Source organism: Alosa alosa, chromosome 9 (genome assembly GCF_017589495.1).
Source record: "Alosa alosa isolate M-15738 ecotype Scorff River chromosome 9, AALO_Geno_1.1, whole genome shotgun sequence".
Classification (NCBI taxonomy): Eukaryota; Metazoa; Chordata; class Actinopteri; order Clupeiformes; family Clupeidae; genus Alosa; species Alosa alosa.
In genome coordinates, this window is record NC_063197.1 from 15,344,504 (window position 1) to 15,363,028 (window position 18,525).

At 43.5% G+C, this 18,525-nt stretch overlaps 1 protein-coding gene across 1 annotated transcript; it reads right to left on the bottom strand.

Moving 5' to 3' along the window:
- Nucleotides 1-496: 496 nt before the first annotated feature.
- podn (podocan) lies at nucleotides 497-18,499 on the bottom strand. The gene is given in 12 exon segments (XM_048253459.1): nucleotides 497-1,648; nucleotides 4,191-4,339; nucleotides 6,186-6,446; nucleotides 6,448-6,844; nucleotides 7,822-7,937; nucleotides 8,155-8,311; nucleotides 8,631-8,740; nucleotides 12,699-12,763; nucleotides 13,643-13,736; nucleotides 15,436-15,833; nucleotides 16,053-16,070; nucleotides 17,506-18,499. Coding segments are annotated over 10 exon segments (1,899 nt in total). The 5' UTR covers nucleotides 15,790-15,833; nucleotides 16,053-16,070; nucleotides 17,506-18,499; the 3' UTR covers nucleotides 497-1,452.
- Nucleotides 18,500-18,525: the final 26 nt, after the last annotated feature.

The window sequence follows — 18,525 nt, forward strand, 5'->3', positions numbered from 1 at the left end:
TCAATACCTGGCTTCCACTATCAGGGGCGACGCCAGGGGGGAGTTAGGACGATTCTAAGGGCCCAGCACTGACTATATATAATACTATATATTATTGGGGGAGCCCATAATTATTGTCTTTCATAGGGCTCAAATTTTCTAGCAGCGCCCCTGCCCTGTCCACCATTGTGCCCTTGAGCAAGGCACTTAACCCTAAGTTTCTCTGGGGACAGTGTCCCTTGTGATATAATTGACATGTGAAAAAGTTTCTGCTAAATGAATAAATGTAATGTAAATGTAAACCTTAGTCTCTAATGCCTTAAGATCTGCTAGGAACAGTCTCTGAAAACCAATGGGCTTCAACCTCCTGGCTTGTCTCCCATACTCAGCGTTGGAGGTTCAAGTACATTGCACTGAGACTGTGATTCTCACAATTCAGGTAATCCAGACTAAGAGCGACTCTTATTCGGAATACACTTACAAGGAGAAGAGGAAAGGAGGAGTGTACAATACATCATTTATCTGCCAAGAATTTTATTTTGAATGCAAAAAAGTGTAGAAATATGGTAATTTGTCAGTGAATCAGATGTCACATGAGTGAATATTTCTACATACCATACAAAAATAGATGTAATCTTTATTCGCAAAAGAAACCCCACATGTACTGCACAAATAAAGGACAAGAAGGTTTGAAAAACACAGACATGTGTAACTTTGCAATAGCATGCAATAGCCTAGTGTCTATGCAGAATGGATGAATCTGGCTGAGAGGCATCTGGCTCATTAATGACAAGACCTAAAGGTGACCCTGCTGCTCAACTAGTTCAACTTAATTGACCCCTCTGGGAGCATCAGTAGCCCTGATTCTAGTCACACTGATTACTAGTCCCATCATGTATTTGATCGCCACAATCTATGGCCCTTGCTCATGGCGTGTATGCATTTTACGATATATATTTAATTATATATCATTTATTTATCTTGTGTTGTTTGACCATCCTCTTTCTTAAACCAACTTTTTGCATGAGATACAACTCAAAGCCTGCTCTGTGTACAACTCTCTTCTGTGGTGTCACCACAAGCAAAATAAACACATCAGCAGTCATCCAAGGTGAACACAAAGATGAGAAGAGGGGGAAAAGGAAGTCCTGGTCTGGTATCCTGCACCAGCCACAAAGGGGGGAAACAAATTCCTTCAATACAACTGTTTGCTAATAGCCCAAAATCTGCATAGTCTCTCTATTGTAATCACAACCTGCATCAACTCATCTGAACTGCTCTCTTTCTCCCCCACTTCCCCAAATCACAATAGTCCAAGTCTGTGTACTTAAGAACTGAAGAGCTCAGGTTGAAGCGGTCTGAAGAGCTCGGTTTTTAGGAGGCTCTCGTTAGGCGTAGAGACTTAACGACACACAGGGCACCAGGATCCGTCTGGAACTGTCAATGGCGGCTCGTCTTCACGGTCGTTTGGGTTTAGGCCTCGCTGTCGTCACTTTGTCCTCCTCCTCCTCCTCCTCCGGCCCTGTCCCAATTCGCCAGGTCTTTTTCTTCTTCCTCCCCAACGCCAGGGCCTTGGGCTGCATTCCCATAGCCGATATCCAGCACTTGCAGGTGCACCAGGTGGGCGAAGGAGCTCTCTTTCACGGCATTCACTGACAGTGGGTTGAACCTTAGCAGCAAAGAGACAGGAAAGATGGGGGGTGGGGTGGGGCATAGAGGGAGTAGAAGTAAATGCTATGATCTTGTGTGCGATTTTTCTATCCATCAAATGCACAGTCTAAAACCTCATATATTTATATATACAGATGAGATGTTTCAGAGTCAGTGTGCAAACATTCTTTTCAGACTCTTCGTGCCTCAAGATAAAACAAGGTAAAAACTGTAGAAGACATTTAAAATTTATTAAATATGCTTCACCACTCTTGAGTCATAGAATTCAACAGAAATTAATTAGTTACAGTAGTTAGTTAATTAGTTAGACCAGATCTAACTGTTGTATAAAAAGGTTTGGCATTTGGCATCACTGAGCTGGCAATGCTGAATTTTAAATATGCTTCAGTTATTCAACAGTGAAACATCAGGGAGATGCTCAGGCAATCAAACTCTCAGGTGGTGCACTTCATTATCACAATCATTAACGGCTCATTAAACTAAGCTTTGAGTAAATCCGAACATTTGAAGGCCAGTGGAGAGACCAACGGAGCAGACAGGCAGGCAGGCATCGTGACCCTGCTCTTTAAAAAAAAGAGAAAGAAAGATAAAAATCGAATTAGCCGAGAGATGTTCCAGTCCTTGGAGATGGAAAAAAAATTAAATGCCCGTCCGTTTCCACAGGACTTCAAGGTTCAGTTTGACCTCATCGGCAGTAAACTGCACACTCTCACGGAAGCATCTTCCATTAGGGCCAGAGGCCATTTCCACTCCGCAGCACCAGGAACGAAAAAAAAGAGAGAGAGAGAGAGAGAGAGAGAGAGAGAGAGAGTGGGGTAGGGTAGCACAGTTGTGGTGGACAAGCCTGTAGTCACCGTGAGTCATCGTAGTCATGTCAGCCAACGCACATGCCAAGTTCACAAGAGGGAATGCATTCAGAAACACACACCCACGCGCACACATGTGGCCACGCATGTGCAATTAAATACACCCACATCCACTGGGGACGAACAAACACAAAACATGGACGCAATCAGCTGTTCAGGAAATATGAACAGAAACACTCACACATATTGACACAACACAGATAAACATATACACACGCGTGCGCACACCCACACACACACAGATAAATGCTCCACACACTTACAAGTGGAGACAAAAATTTTCAAAATCAAATGCACAGAAAAAGACACAAACACACATGCACACAGGCGCAAGTCGCGCATACACACAGACACACACACACACACACAGTAATATAAAGACACAACCATAACACAACTATTGATGTGTTGCTATGCAGAGGGCTCTCAGAATAGTTCTCCAGCTGTGAAATCAGAGCAATGAAAACAAAAAAAAGGCCCATCCCCACAGATGTGGCTGCGGACAAACACACAGCACTTCAGCTGAAACTGAATCGATACAAAGAAGATTAGTGCGGCTACGCCTTGCAGTGGCACGCAAATGGTCATCTCCGAACACTCATCGGCACTTGCAGGCCGACTGGGAGAGAGTCAATAACACAACTCTGAATGAACCCATTTCACTCCTCATTCCCTCTCTTTCTCTCTTAAACACACACACAAACCAATATGTGCAAACCACAAAAAAACTTTGTGAGTGTGAATGTGTATGGGGAGGTGATTGGGTCCACCACCATGTGAAAGCTGGATAAATATTACATAACTATGAGATAAATACCAGCCAAACAATCAGCATACTGCAGCACAAGGACATACATCATGCAGATGGCTTTCATCACATTTGTTTGTCTTTTACTCTCTCTCTCTCACACACTCTCTCTCTCTCTCACGCACACACACACACACACACACACACACTCACACACACACACACACACACACACACACACACACACACACACACAGTCTTTCTTTCTTTCTCTCTCTCCCTCCCATACACACACACACACACACACCCAAACACATACACAGTGCTGTGAATGAGGTAATAGAGAATAGTGTGAGTGGACTGGACTCCAGACCTATCACTCTCACTCCAAACACGCAGCCAGAAGAAGAAACTTCACACATGCTCACACCCTTCCCAAGTCTAATGGCAGAAATCAGCCCAGAACTGATCCACTATTTTCTTCGCTTCACTGAGAAAGAGTATCAGTGTGGATATGTTATTGTATTTGCACTTAGAATTATTTAGTAATTTTACACGTCTTCCATTACATGTTATATCATATACATCACATGCTCATATGTATGTGAGCTGAAAAAATGAATACATGTTTGGTTAGCAGGTGTGTGTGTGTTTTTGTGTGTGCTTGTGTGTGTGTGTGTGTGTGTGTGTGTGTGTGTGTGTGTGTATGTGTGTGTGTGTGTGTGTGTGCTTGTGCCTCTGCCTGTGCGTGCGTGTGTGCGTGCGCGCATGTGTGTTTTGTGTATGTGTGTGTGTGTGTTTGTTTGTGTGTGTGTGTGTGTGTGTGTGTGTGTGTGTGAGAGAAAAAGAGAGAGAGAGAGTGTGTGTGTGTGTGTGTGTGTGTGTGTGTGTGTGTGTGTGTGTGTGTGTGTGTGGTTCAGACACACCTCAGAAAGATGCCCTTGATGTTAGGCGTGCCGTCAAATGCGGTGTCTGGGAGCCGGCTGATGCGGTTGTTCTGAAGGTGGAGGAACTCCAGAGACTCAGGCAGGTCCGGCGGGACATGAGACAGCAGGTTGCCTGACAGATCCAAGGTCTGCAACGCATATCAACACATACAGACACACATAATCAGGACATGCACACACACACACACACACACACACACACACACACACACACACACACACACACACACAAAATCACACACAGAATATCCTGACACAAACAAATCCACAAACATCTGGATCTCAGACAGAGAGAGAGAGAAACAGAGGGAGAAAGAGAGGAAGAAAGAGAGGAAGAAAAAGAAAGAAAGAAATAACACATACACATAATCTTGACACACACACACTCTCTCACCAAATGGTATGTCAACTGCATAACTATGTTAAATGCCTGCCAATCATTTCACTAGATGGCCATTTGTGAAAATAATTGTAAAACCACTATTATTTATTACTCCAAATGAAAGATTTCTGAGAAGTCTCAAATGTCATTCTAACCCCTGCGCACCGTTTCCAAGAACATCACAATTACATCCATCAATGTTCACTCTGATTCAATCATCTGTGTTTTGTTTAAAATGTTTGTGTTCTAACTGTACCACTACCTTCAGAGGCAGTCATTTTCCACTGCGTCACCTCTTTCTCTCTCAGTATATCACTCCTTCCCTTCTTCCTCTCTTCCCACTCTATCTGTTCATCCCTTCCTCCCTCACCATCAATACATTCCCCCTCCTTTCTTCCTCTCCTCCCACTCTCTCTCCCTCTATCCCTCCCTCCCTCCTATACCCTCAGCACATCCCTACTCTCTCCCTTCCTTCTGTTTTCCCTCCTTCTCTCTCTGGGTCATTCCACGTCAATTCAACCAGGGCCCACGCACTTAGGTCTCAAAAGATTTTTACTTTTAAGTAAGATCATTAGTTTCCAAGATCCAAGGTTCCAAACCAAGATAGTTTCCAGCCAGTTTTACAGGGGGAGGGGGGTGTCACAAGTCTGAAAAATCCCCACAAGTCTGAAAAATCATTTTGGTTCTCATTTTCAGAGCACCCAAACACCTTGTGGGAATATACAAATATTTTTTAAATATTTGTTTCTTTATTCTCCATGATCCCTTCTTTTTTAAAAACACAAATTTGATCTCAATGATGCATTTTGCCCATGTTCAGGGTGGAAAAGAAAAAAGAAAAATTTGCAGAAGACGAGTCAAATTGGTGTCTTTAAAAAGAAGGGATCATGGAGAGTGAAGGAAACCATATAAAAAAATCTTTGTATATTCCCACAAGGAGCGCTCTGAAAATGAGAACCAAAATTATTTTTCAGACTTGTGAGGTCTGCTGTTGAGACCCTGAAGGAATTTATGTTCTGTTCATTGCTTTTTGTGAGAGTGTTTCTACTTGTCTCAATAAGGGAAATAAATTAAGAGCCTATGTTGAGTACAAATATGTCTTCTGAAGGCCTAAACAGAGTCCAGCCAAAAACTCCAATAAAATTTTGATCAACTTTGAGGGACAGCTATGACCATGCAGGATCATACAGACCAAATGTGACGATTTGGCTACCTACTATTCCTATTTATGTACCAGCATGCACCATTTGAGCCTCCTACATGATTTAGTTCTTGTGCTATGGGCTTGTGAACTTTGACAAAAAAGAGGCTGAACAAAATCGACACCCGCCTCCCCCTGTAAAACTGGCTTTACAGGGGGAGGCGGGTGCCTTTTACATAAAAGTCATTTTACAGTGTGTCTCCTGGATAACATAGGTACACCTGGTAACTTTTTCAGAATTTTTTGAGACCTAAGTGCCTGGGCCCTGGTTGAATTGATGTGGAATGACCCCTCTCCATTCCCCCCTTCCTCCTTTTCTCCCTCCTTCTCTCTCTCCATTCCTCCTTTTCTCCCTCCTTCTATCTCTCCATTCCTTCCTTCCTTTCCTCACCGTCAGCTCAGTGACCTCCTGCCACGCTCCCTGGTAGATGGAGTTGAGCTTGAGCTGGTTGTTGGCCAGGTTGATCTCCTTGAGCTTGCTCATGCCGGCCAGCGCGCCGTCGGGGATGCTGTTCAGCTGGTTGTCCTTGACCTTGAGCACCTGCAAGCTCCGCGGCAGGCCCAGCGGCAGCGCGTGCAGACCGTTGCCCGACAGGTCCAGCCGCTCGAGCAGCCGCAGCTTGCGGAAGGCCTCACGGTGCAGCCGCGACGTTGGTCAGCCGGTTGTAGCTCAGGTTGAGCTCGGTGAGCGTGTAGAGCAGGATGAGGTCGTTGCGGCCGATCTCGGCGATGCGGTTGTGCAGCAGCATGAGGGTCTTGGCGCGGCGCGGGAGGCCGCGGGGCACGCGCTCCAGCATGTTGTGGTACATGTGCAGCGTGTGCAGCTTCTTGAGGCCGCGGAAGGCGGTCGGCTCGATGAAGCGCGAGCGCAGCTGGTTGTTGTGCAGCAGCAGGTACTCCAGGTTGCGCACCTGTATCAGCGCCGAGGCCGTGATGCTGCGGATGGAGTTCTTCTCCAGGTGGAGCACCACCAGGTTGCGTGGGAGATTGTCAGGAACCTCCGTCAGGTTGTTGTTGGATAGGTCCAGGTACTCTAGGCTCCTCAGCTGACTAATGCGGGGAAGTAAGAGTAAGAGACAATATGTGCTCCCATATGAGAAAGATCAATAAAATGTATTGTATTCATCGATGTAGTATGATAAATGTATTCATCTATGTAGTATGATAAATGTATTCATCGATGTAGTATGATAAGTGTTAACACACAAGTCCTTCCTAATACACTCAGGAAAAGATGTTCTTTGTGCTACTGGCTGGGGAATTCTCACAGCTTGAGGGTGATCAACAACCAAGCCTAATTAACATAATACATCAAGAAGCAGGATAAAACAGCAATGCACAATTTGCTCGAGGCAATACATGTACATGCAGCATGCTGTACCCAGGATGCGTGAAGGCCTTCTAGTTATTATACATGGCAATCGCATAAATCCTACTGTATATTTTCTTTGCAGACTGTTTAAGCTAAGAGGATTAATCAAGGTTGAAATACCGCTATGGAGTACAATTATGAAGGTTAAAACATCATAATGGACTGAGCTAACTAGGCAACAGCCAAAAGTTTTGCCTTGCAAACACCCACAACAGCACAGGTTCCCCTGAAAAATGATCTAGAGTTTGGTAATTAACAAGATATATTGGCAATGATGATGTTATTCTGCAGAGCACAAAACCACACCGCAAATGGCCTGGGAGGCTGTTGGAAACAGGTGTGTGTATCTCTCCATCACATAATCATATCAAGACTCATTTAAAATAAAATGATTTTACGATTTTCAAAAGTGTAGAGTTACATTTTATTTTAAAATCAAAATTTTACTAAAATGTTATTTTATATTTCACTAAAATCAATGAAAACCTATACATTACAAAGATGGAACAAAGACAGGAGAAGGAGAAAGAGGGATGGGAGGTAAGGAGAGAGAAAGTATGGCTTCCCACTGAATCAAATCATGAAAGTATAAGGCTACATTCACATTATTCGCTACATTTCTCCAAAAGCAAAAGATCTGCTTTTATTCATGTACCTGAAGGTCTCATTGTCCATGCCATCGTTGCTGAGGAGGTTGTTCTGTAGACAAAGCTCCCATAGGTTGGAGAGGTTCTCAAAAGCGCCTGAGGGAATCTTGACCAGCTTGTTATTCTGAATGCAAACAACCCACACAAAGCATCGTTGTTATTTTGCTTTAATGCTTCTAAACTGTGCTGTTACTTGAGCAGCGTAAAGTGTGCATCTCAAATTTTACAAAGCCTGTCCAAATCAGTGGGGTGGATGTGACTGCTTGTCAGTTGTCACATGATGAAGTGTGTCCTTTTAAGATGTAGCCTTAGGGACGTGTGTGCTTTTGAGAGGGATTCACCTTTAGGTGGAGCCTGTAGAGGGCAGGGGGGAGGTTCTTGGGGACCGAACGCAGGAAGTTGCTGGACATGATGAGGATTTCAAGGCTGCTCGAGCCATTGAACATGTCTTCAGGGAGGCCTGCATCTGTCAGCTTATTGTTATGTAGGTACACTGATCTATAGGAGGGAGAGTCAAAAGCAAGTGGACACACACACACACACACACAGTACATAAATAACTTATTAATTGCCTGTATAAGTACATTTATATACAGCATTATAAAAGATCATCCGTCTGTTTGATTGATTAAATTAAATTAAAATAAATTAAACCTATAAGCAGTACAATGTTCTTGCATCAAAACATCTGGAAGCTGTAGAGTCACACCTGGCATGAGCTCTGAATTTAATTGGATTTCAAATCATGTGAACCAAAGAAATAACACTGAAATAACAAAGAAATAATCAGCACAGACTAAGCAGCAATTATCCTTACTTGAGGCCTGGCTTCTGGCCAAACGTGTATGGGTAGATCTTGGTAAGTTGGTTAGCAGCAAAGTCTGCACTGACCAGAGATGGTGGAAGGTGCTTTGGAGCTGCGGTGAGCTTCGGTACAAAGTGACAGAGTTGGAGAGGGTTAGCACAGGGTCATCAGGAGTTCAGACTTAAGATGTCCAGTGGTAGTTCAGGCTGTCTTTAGACTTAAGAGAGTTATATGCCAGCATTTGTCCACACATAGAAGCATCCTGGACATATAGTGGCTGGGACATCCACTCTGATAAGAAGGCAATGTTTGAACTTTTGGTAACACTTTGCGGTAAGGGTACATTGAATTATCATGAATTCATGCTAATTAATCATTCATCAATTAATTCACACATCAACTAAAGCATTAAGTAAGGAGGGCACATCATTATGAATTATAATCTATTAAGCATGATCATGATTATTTTTTTTTCGACAAAAAAGTGGTCATCACTGCAGTTCTCTAAACAAATTTCATGTAATCATGATGATCATGTTTAAGAAATCATAAATCATAATGATGTACCCACCGTACCTAATGCTTTAGTTGATGTGTTGTTCATGCATTAAGGTTATGAATGAGAGACTATGAACTCATGTAAATTCCTGATGATTTATAAGATACAAAGGAATGAAGTAATGCATAAATCATGAATTAATTCATGCATGAATTCATGATAATTCATGTACCCTTACCTTGATTTGATGAAACTCAAAAGCTCTATGATTTTGATTTTTGGTATTTGTATATTCTATGTTTATGTGTAATTGTTTACATAATTTATATTCAGTACAGAATAATAGATAAGATAAGTTGATTTGTTGATTTGTGATTCAAGTGAAGCTCTAGTCTGTGAATGCCAACATACATCTAAGATCTGGGTGCATGTGTGTATATACACAGCTGTTAAGTTCAGCTGCATTCAGCTGGTTGAGCTATTCAGCCGGTTGAGTGTCTGTGCAAGCAAAGACCCAAAAATGGAGGCTTTTAACCTGCTCTCCAACTGACACATCAGTGACAGGGCTATCACCATGACTCATAGGCTTTTAGCTGGCCTGAATCACGGTACATTTAGGTCCATTTTGTGTGGTTCTCAGGAACAGTGAAGGTACAGGGTCATTCCACGTCAATTCAACCAGGGCCCATGCACTTACGTCTCAAAAAATTCTGAAAAAATTACCAGGTGTACCTATGTTACCCAGGAGACACACTGTAAAATTACTCTTATGTAACTTTCCAAGATACATATTGATATTGATGTCAATGGGGCATTTTGCCCATTATTGGAAAATAAAAAAGAAAGATTTGCATAAGACAAGTCAAATTGGTGTTTTCAAAAAGAAGGGATCATGGAGAATAAAGAAAAACATATTTAAAAAATCTTTGTATATTCCCACAAGATGTTTGGGTGCTCTGAAAATGATAACCAAAATGATTTTTCAGACTTGTGAGGTCTGCTGTTCAGACCCTGAAGGGGTTTATTTTCTGTTCATTGCTTTTTGTGAGAGTGTTTCTACTTATCTCAGTAGGGAAAATAAATCAAGAGCCTATGTTGAGTGCAAATATGTCTTCTGAAGGCTTAAACAGAGTCCAGCCAAAAACTCCAATAAAATTTGTATCAACTTTGAGGAACAGCTATGACTATGCAGGATTATCCAGACCAAACGTGACGATTTTTCTACATACTATTCCTATTTATGTACCAGCATGCAAAATTTGAGCCTCCTACATGGTTTAGTTCTTGCACTGTGGGCTTGTGAACTTTGACAAAAAACAGAGCCCGAACAAAATCGACACCCCCCTCCCCCTGTAAAACTGGCTGTATCTTGGAAAGTATTGATCTTACATAAGAGTAACTTTACAGTGTGTCTCCTGGGTAACATAGGTACACCTGGTCATTTTTTCAGAATTGTTTGAGACCTAAGTGCGTGGGCCCTGGTTGAACTGACGTGGAATGACCCTACAAAGAACACAATGAAATGGTGAAATGAGAACACACACAATGTCTCTCATATTCTCACCATGAACATAGGAAACGTAAATCACTCTGTGGTAGAGCACACGAGTGGTGAAGGAGAAATCAGGCCGAGACAGCAGGTTTAAGAGGGCCCACGGTGTTTTATTTACAACGTGAAAAAATAATCCAAAAATACAGTCCACTTCCTATTCGCACCCGACGTGAAGTAAAAAGAAAGACAAACAAAGCATTTAACAGATATGAATATTTAAAGGTCTCTTATGGCTAGGCTACATGCCACTATATAAAGCAGACCTGACCGCAGGACTCACACCAGCCCCTTACCGCGTGTCACAAAACATCGAATTCCTGCATAATGAAAAGCCGGCATTTAAATGGCCAATTAACTAATTACTTCCGTCGACACCGGCAAAGTCTAAAGACCAAAAACGGGCACACCGCCCCTACCTGGCGGACATCTAAAGCAAACATCATCACATATTTCCATAGCACACCCCCAAAAACACATGATCAAATATTAAGCAACATTTCTTGCGCGCAAAGGAACACGCCCAACACATTAAACACGCCCAAATAATAATTCATGAAATTGACATAACATACATCTTTAATTAAATAATAATCAAACAATCATAGTGCGATGTGCTGCTGAGGCGGCACATCGTCACATACTCCGAATGAGGTAAACTAGGCTGTCTGAATAGCAATGACTGACATGATACTTTTGGCCCAAACCAATGACAGACACACCATCTCTATCTTTTGACTTGGCACACTGCCTCTCATATAGATGATCATAGGCCATTCTATTGCAATGAAGATGAAACAGTTGCAGTGTAGATAAGCAACAAAGCATTGACATGCGACAAATGGTCTCTTGGAATAAGAACAAGGTATTGAAGATCTGAGATCCCCCTGTCGCTGTTGATGATGGCTTTGCCTTTGCCCTTGGGTCTGTGTTAGTTGAAAACAACATGTGCACTGCACACACACACTTTAAATGAGCCAGGTGCTGTTTGGACAGGTTTTAGAAGTAATAAAAAGAGACCCTTGAGCATGTACACACTAAAAGATACTGGGCCCCTGACACAGATCACATCAAGTGGATCTGCACCACCTCACGGCCATGTGGGGTCAGGAGCTCCTGATTCACTTGGCTACCTTCTGACAGACACCTTAAGGCTCTGAGAGAGAGAGAGAGAGAGAGAGAGGGAGAGAAATAGAGAAAAAGAGAAAGAGAGAGAGAGAGAGAGAGAGAGAGAGAGAGAGAGAGAGAGAGAGAGAGGGAGAGAGGAAGTTTGGCTGCTTTAGGGCGGCATGTGTCTGCGAAGCTTAGGGCACTGTCAAAATCCCCCAAGATCCTCCAGGATCTCTCTCACACACTCATCCTTTTTAAGTCAGAGAGCAACAAATCTGTCCATCACAACCCAACATCCAAAAGGCTGCAGCAGCGCTAGCAGCAGTGTTTTAGATCCGAGGACTTGGCACAGACATCCGCAGAGTGATTAAGCTTTCAAGCTGGCATGGGTGGTGGGGTGGTTGGGGGAGTGGGGAGGGGGGGGGGCTGATGGCTGCTGCCACTCTGCCCCTTGGTAACAGCTGGCTTGAGGCTGCTCAGAGCAGAGCAAACCAGGGCAGAGCGGCAAGGTCTACGGGCTGTAAGCTGCCATCAATTTTTGCCCAAAGGTTGTGGTATTTGGGATTGAGATGGGAAGAAAAATGGGAATTTATGATGCCAGAGAAAACACATACACACACACGCGCACACCACAAGCACACGCACACGCATACCCATACGCACACCCACACACACACACACACACACACACACACACACACACACACACACACACACACACACACACACACACACACACACACACACACACACACACACACACACACACACACACACGCACACACGCACACACACGCACACACACAATGAAAGAAATTCACAATATATTTCCAAACACTTATTACTGAGGAGTGGATGTCCAGCAATTTCACGAGCATGCCACTCTCTCTGTAAGTGGTATTCACAAATGCTGTCAACTCACCTTATTATTTGCCAGATACAAGTAATTTAGTTGTTCCAGCACTTCAAACCCTTCATCTTCAAGACCTTGAAGTAAACACACACACACACAACACACACACACACACACACACACACACACACACACATAAATGTGTGTTGTAAATATCTCAACATGGAATTCAGTAAAGAGAAAAAGGCAACAAATGGAAGAACAAATCTGTGTGTCAGAGGTAAAACATGGCACCATTTATGGGTTCACTAAGTCAAAACAGTGCAGGAAGGCATTTCTGCTGGAAAAACCCACATGACACAGCCCAGTCCTAGCAGAGCTGAATCTACATCCAGCGAGGGTGTGTGCCCAGTTTTAACTGAATAAGCCCACGATTTATCCCTCCTCCTGTAACGGTTCCTTAAAGGAATATTCTGTACTTTTTTCTTAGCCTTTCCAACATTTCACATCTGTTTCACACTGCCAGTGACCAAAGACAATCATGTCAACACATACTGTATCACTGGATTTAAAAAAGGAGGGAAAAATCTTTTTATCATTATTATTTTACTTTAGGCTGTAGTGCAGCATAATGTGAACTACTAGGAAAGCTTTAATAGTTGAACCATGGCAATTGTTGACTTTTCCACAACACACCACTGAATTGTGCATGGACATATTGAAACCCTGAAGCTAAGCAAAAGGAACAGATTATTCCTTCGTGTGCTATTCTAAGTGCTAAGGAAGATCAGTTTGACATTTACCACAATGGGTTTGGTAACAGGACTCATTTATTCCTATGCTTTGCAAACCAACAAGGATTCTTCATCAGATTCATCGTCATTACATTGACGTCATGCCTGTTGTAATCTACTGCATTGTAGATAAGATCAAATAAAACGAAGCAATATAAAAATGTAAGCAGTAAAAAAACAAAAATGTCATTCTATGTCGTTCTATGCTCTAGTCATTACCTTGAGTAGTGAGGCGATTGTTCTGTAGGTTAAGAGTTTGCAGTTGGTGGAGGCGTGCCAGATCGTCTGTGGTGACCTCGGTGATTTGGTTATTCTGGGCAACATAAAGGGGAGAAGATGCTTGAGGGCACTGCAGCAGTATGGGCAGGAAGAAGAGTGCACTCGGTTCAATGGAAGATGGACAAGCCCACTCTCCACACAGCACTTACCCTTCTGTACAGCTTTCAATCACACACACGCACACGCACACGCACACGCACACGCACACGCACACACACACACGATAGCCTCAAACCAATGCATTAAGGGCAGCTGGGTAAGTGGTGAAGGACAAACAGCCATAGGTCACCAGATGACTGCCTCCTACCTCCTGGTTCCCTGTCAACCCTTGGATTCAATATCCATTCTTGGATAGTATTAACCCTAATCAGGGCTGTTTACCTGTATACTCTTCAGCTTCCTGGAGCATGGGGAATGATTGGAGAACAACATGCTTCAAAGGGAAGCGTCTTCGAAATGACAATTCCACTAATATATCATTAAGCCTTTGGGGAAAAGCGGTCATGACATGAAAAAAGGCATAGTTGACCAGAATATTTAATATATGTGTGTGTGTGTGTGTGTGTGTGTGTGTGTGTGTGGGCGGGGTTTGGGGGGTGGCTATGGCTTCTGCAATTGTCTACACAGAGTTCAGTTTAAAAATGGCTATATTTTTTTCAAATTGTCCAATAGGCTAATCATTCTCACATGATGGAGAGAAAACATTGCAATCTGTTGTCTTGTGGACAGTCTAATCTATATAATGTAAGCAAGCGCTGTAACAAAATTGATTTCACAAAAATTTGCACACCTACAGTACATGTCAACTGCATTGACAAAGTCTTTCTAAATAGATTGTGCATATGTTTCTATAAACAATGCACAAATTGACATATACCATTGATATTGCTAGTTCCTATTCCTGGAGGCTGGCGGATACCTTCCATCAGTGGTGCCAGTATAACACTGAAAAGATATGAATCGACACAACAAAGTGAAAATGCTTTAAAGAGAAGGTGTCTTTGACATCAGTTGTGTTCAGAGCATCTTTGTTGTATGCTACATTGATTCAATTTAAAAGGACTATGTAATTAGACGTGAAGTACTTATGAAGGGTATAGGTTAAGAGCACCATCTGTTGCATGCTTGATTAAACACAGTTGATACATGTAGATGAAGCATGTGCTGAATTATGAATGTCTTACTGTATTGAGAAAAAAATAAAAATAAAAGAAAATTAAACTAAAGAAAAAGATTAAAAATAAAGATTGTGTTGCATTAACAACCTCAGCTGCCAAGGGCAATTTATTGATTGTGACTATTGCTTGACTAACCATATGTCTAGTAATTCTCTACTGAAGTATATCAGTTACTTCTTGTAAATGCTTAGATGTTTGGCTTGAGTTAAAAGAACGTGAGTGCAATGCAGCAACACGTAGCCATTATTTGGAGTGATGTGTTGTGACAGATGGTAACCGTGAGCATCAAGAGCACCCGATCCCATCTAAAAACAATAGGGCTCTAGTCTTGGCCATAAACTACTCACACAAAATGATTTGGGATACACTATGTGTTATTGGAAAAAGGACCTGTTGGCTTCCACTTTGAATGCTACAATTAGGGAATGCATTGATTTGAATGACTGGAGTGGACCTTAATGGCCCATATGACTCTTCTGTGCACATCAACCAAAGCACTCTAAACTACCCCCTTTACATACAAACACACATACACACACACACACACACACACACCTGTAGAGAGAGCTGACGTGTGTCCTCTGAGAGGTCGCTGGGGAAGTCAGCAAGGTTGACCCCAGCACAGTCCACCGCCCCCTCGTTGGTGCACGTGCATTCCTTCGGACAGCTGGGTGTCGCCTTCTTCTTATTCTCCCCTCCACCTCCTATTCCTCCTCCAGTGCCGCTCTGCACTACCGTCACATCCTCCTCCACCTCCTCCAGTCCGTCCTCGTACTCCTCCTCTTCCTCGACCACCTCGTACTCCCCCTCCTGCAGCTTTCGCAGCGAGGGCTGGAACTGGCACAGCACCAGGGCCCACCCCAGGGTCACCAGGCAGAGCAGCTGCAGAAGGCCTCCGTGTCGGCCCATGGCTGCCCCGCCGACGCCACCAGCGCTCCCTCTCACTCCACAGGCTTTGGGGGGGTGATAGGGGGGTGTCAGAGGAACAGATGCTTCCAGATCAGCAGTCCTCAGACACACACACACACACACACACACACACACACACACACACACACACACACACACACACACACACACACACACACACACAAACAAACACACACACACACACAAACACACGCACACACACAAACACACGCGCGCGTATACGCCGAGCAGCCTCCTCCTACCGTCACAAATGCAGAAACCTGAGGAGGAGGGAGACATCAGAAAGAAAATGAGCCTCTTCATTTTTAGTGCCACCGAAAGTCATTATGCTGCTCAATTCATCCGAAGAGACGGAATGCACAAATTCAATGAAAATTGCCCAAGGCCAAGTCTTCCATTTAAACCATGCGCTGCATTCTACACTTTAAATGACTCATGAATGCACACACACACACACACACACACACACACACACACACACACACACACACACACACACACACACACACACACACACACACCAAAAGTTAACACTGTGGTGTACAACATTTTAGAAATACAGAAGTAAGAACATAAAGATTGCTGGGCAATTGTTCGGAGCTCAGCTCTTTCTCTCATTCTCACTCGTCCTCACCGCAAGGTGAGAAGGGCGCACTCACTCACTCTTAGCATTGGTGGGTCTAATAACAAGTAGTCTCTATGCATCAGCATGCAAATCTTTTCCATCAAAACCACTACAGCATGGCCCTGCTCTAGTTCATTAATTGCACGTGGCTTTTTACACTTCACTTTGTGTTCAGCAATCCAATGATTTTTACGTTGCCTTACATGGGAGGCAAGTGAGCAGTCGGCCCCTAAAGGAAGAACTGCTCCAGGCTGCTTATTTCGATGACTCTCTCCCTTGCCACCCTGCAGCTCCCCAGGAAAATGAAAGCAACCAGTGGAGGCTTTCTACACTGGCTGGTGTCCTGGTGCGATTAGACACTCTCCCTAGTGAGGGTCGGCTGAGTGTTGTGGCCCTGCTGGTTCCCTGTCCCAATCTACTGAGCCACGCTGAGCTGAGCTGAGCTGCACCTCCACGCTAGTTTGGACAGCTGCAGCTCACCCTCACAACACACACACTCGCCAGCCGCACTCTGCTTCCCGGTAATGGGCTCACACATAAACAACCTGACACCGGGACATGCACTGAGAGGTGAACTACTACGGCTGAGTATGTAAAGGTGTGTGTGTGTGAGAGAGAGAGAGACAGAGAGACAGACATATGCATGAGCTCCACTTAAACCAGTGAGTCCTGTCCATCACTTGTATTTGGTAATTCAGTGTGTGTGTGTGTGTGTGTGTTGGGGGTGTTGGGGCAGGGGGCATTTTACTAGAAAAAAAAGGCTACCGCCCCACAAGATCAAGGCAGCTCTGCAGTAAAAGTCAATCAATTTAACTTGCAATAAACAGAGAAGTCATTGCAATGACTCTCACAGTTACGACGATCAATATCTTCCTGCTTTTATACTCCCTGCTGTAAAACATGCTTTCAGCAAGCAGAGCTCATTCCATAAAACATATGAGCTACTGGAGTCAGTCCACATTCTCTCAGAATCTGGAAAAGTTAGACAGGGAGTCACACGCACACACAGACACACAAACACACACACAAAGCATTTTAACACACCCACACATACAGTACACACACCATACCTTCTTCTCCTATAGGTTAAGGGCAACCCTAAAGACAGCGATGAAGACTGAAGTAGCCTCTGTAGTCCATGTCCATTGCAAGAGGGTCGCTGGTGAAAGCTGCCGTCCCTGCTAGTCCCCTCCAGATGTGAAAGAGAGTGGGAGTGAAGGAAGAGAAAGCTAAGGGAGAACAAGCGGGAGGGGAGGCGATAACCGGTCCAGGGCCAAAACAAATCAACTTTCCTTTTCCTTTTTTTAACCCACACACACACACACACACACACACACTTTTTTAAAATTCAGTAACAGGTCTTTTCCACACCACTTATGGAAGTGAATTAGGAAATATGAGTTAGGTCAATGCAAATAGGGAACCAACTTAAGAAGCTCCAAGTAACCAACAAAACAAAAGCTTCTACTTACAGAAGTCAAGCTGAGCGCTAAGATAGTAAACATACCACTTCAAATAATTTCTAAAACCAGTAAAAAGACACACAGCACATGAAAGGCTTTACAAATCAGGAGAATAGGTAATCATAGGTCATAACCAATCCTTCCTGAAAAGCACAATTGTCCAAAAAAGTGGTTAACTTGTTCTGGAGTTACATCTCAGTGCACCCATTGCAGAATGACTCCCTGCTGAAACTTTCTTGCACCAGTTCCTGCTGGTGACGGGGCAGCACTTGAATCAATAACACATCTAGAAAGAATGACATGGGTAAATGATTAAGAACAAACTTTTGGCAATCTATCCAGAGCAAAAAACACTTGAAAGCTTTCTCCATCAGTGCATTTCAATGGAGTTTACCTGATTTCTCTGCCCGGCACTCATCAAACTCAATTTCCCAGGAAACCTCTGATGCAAAAAGACAAACACTTCCTAGACACATATTTAGGGGAACACTTAAATAATTTTCTATTCAAAATCTGTCTTTTTTCCTCTCCTCTCTAAAGTTGAGAATTCACACAGACAGGAAATGGCCAGCATCTGCCAAAAAGACAGCAAAACGGATGTGAGCTAATGGTTCTTACGTGTCACTA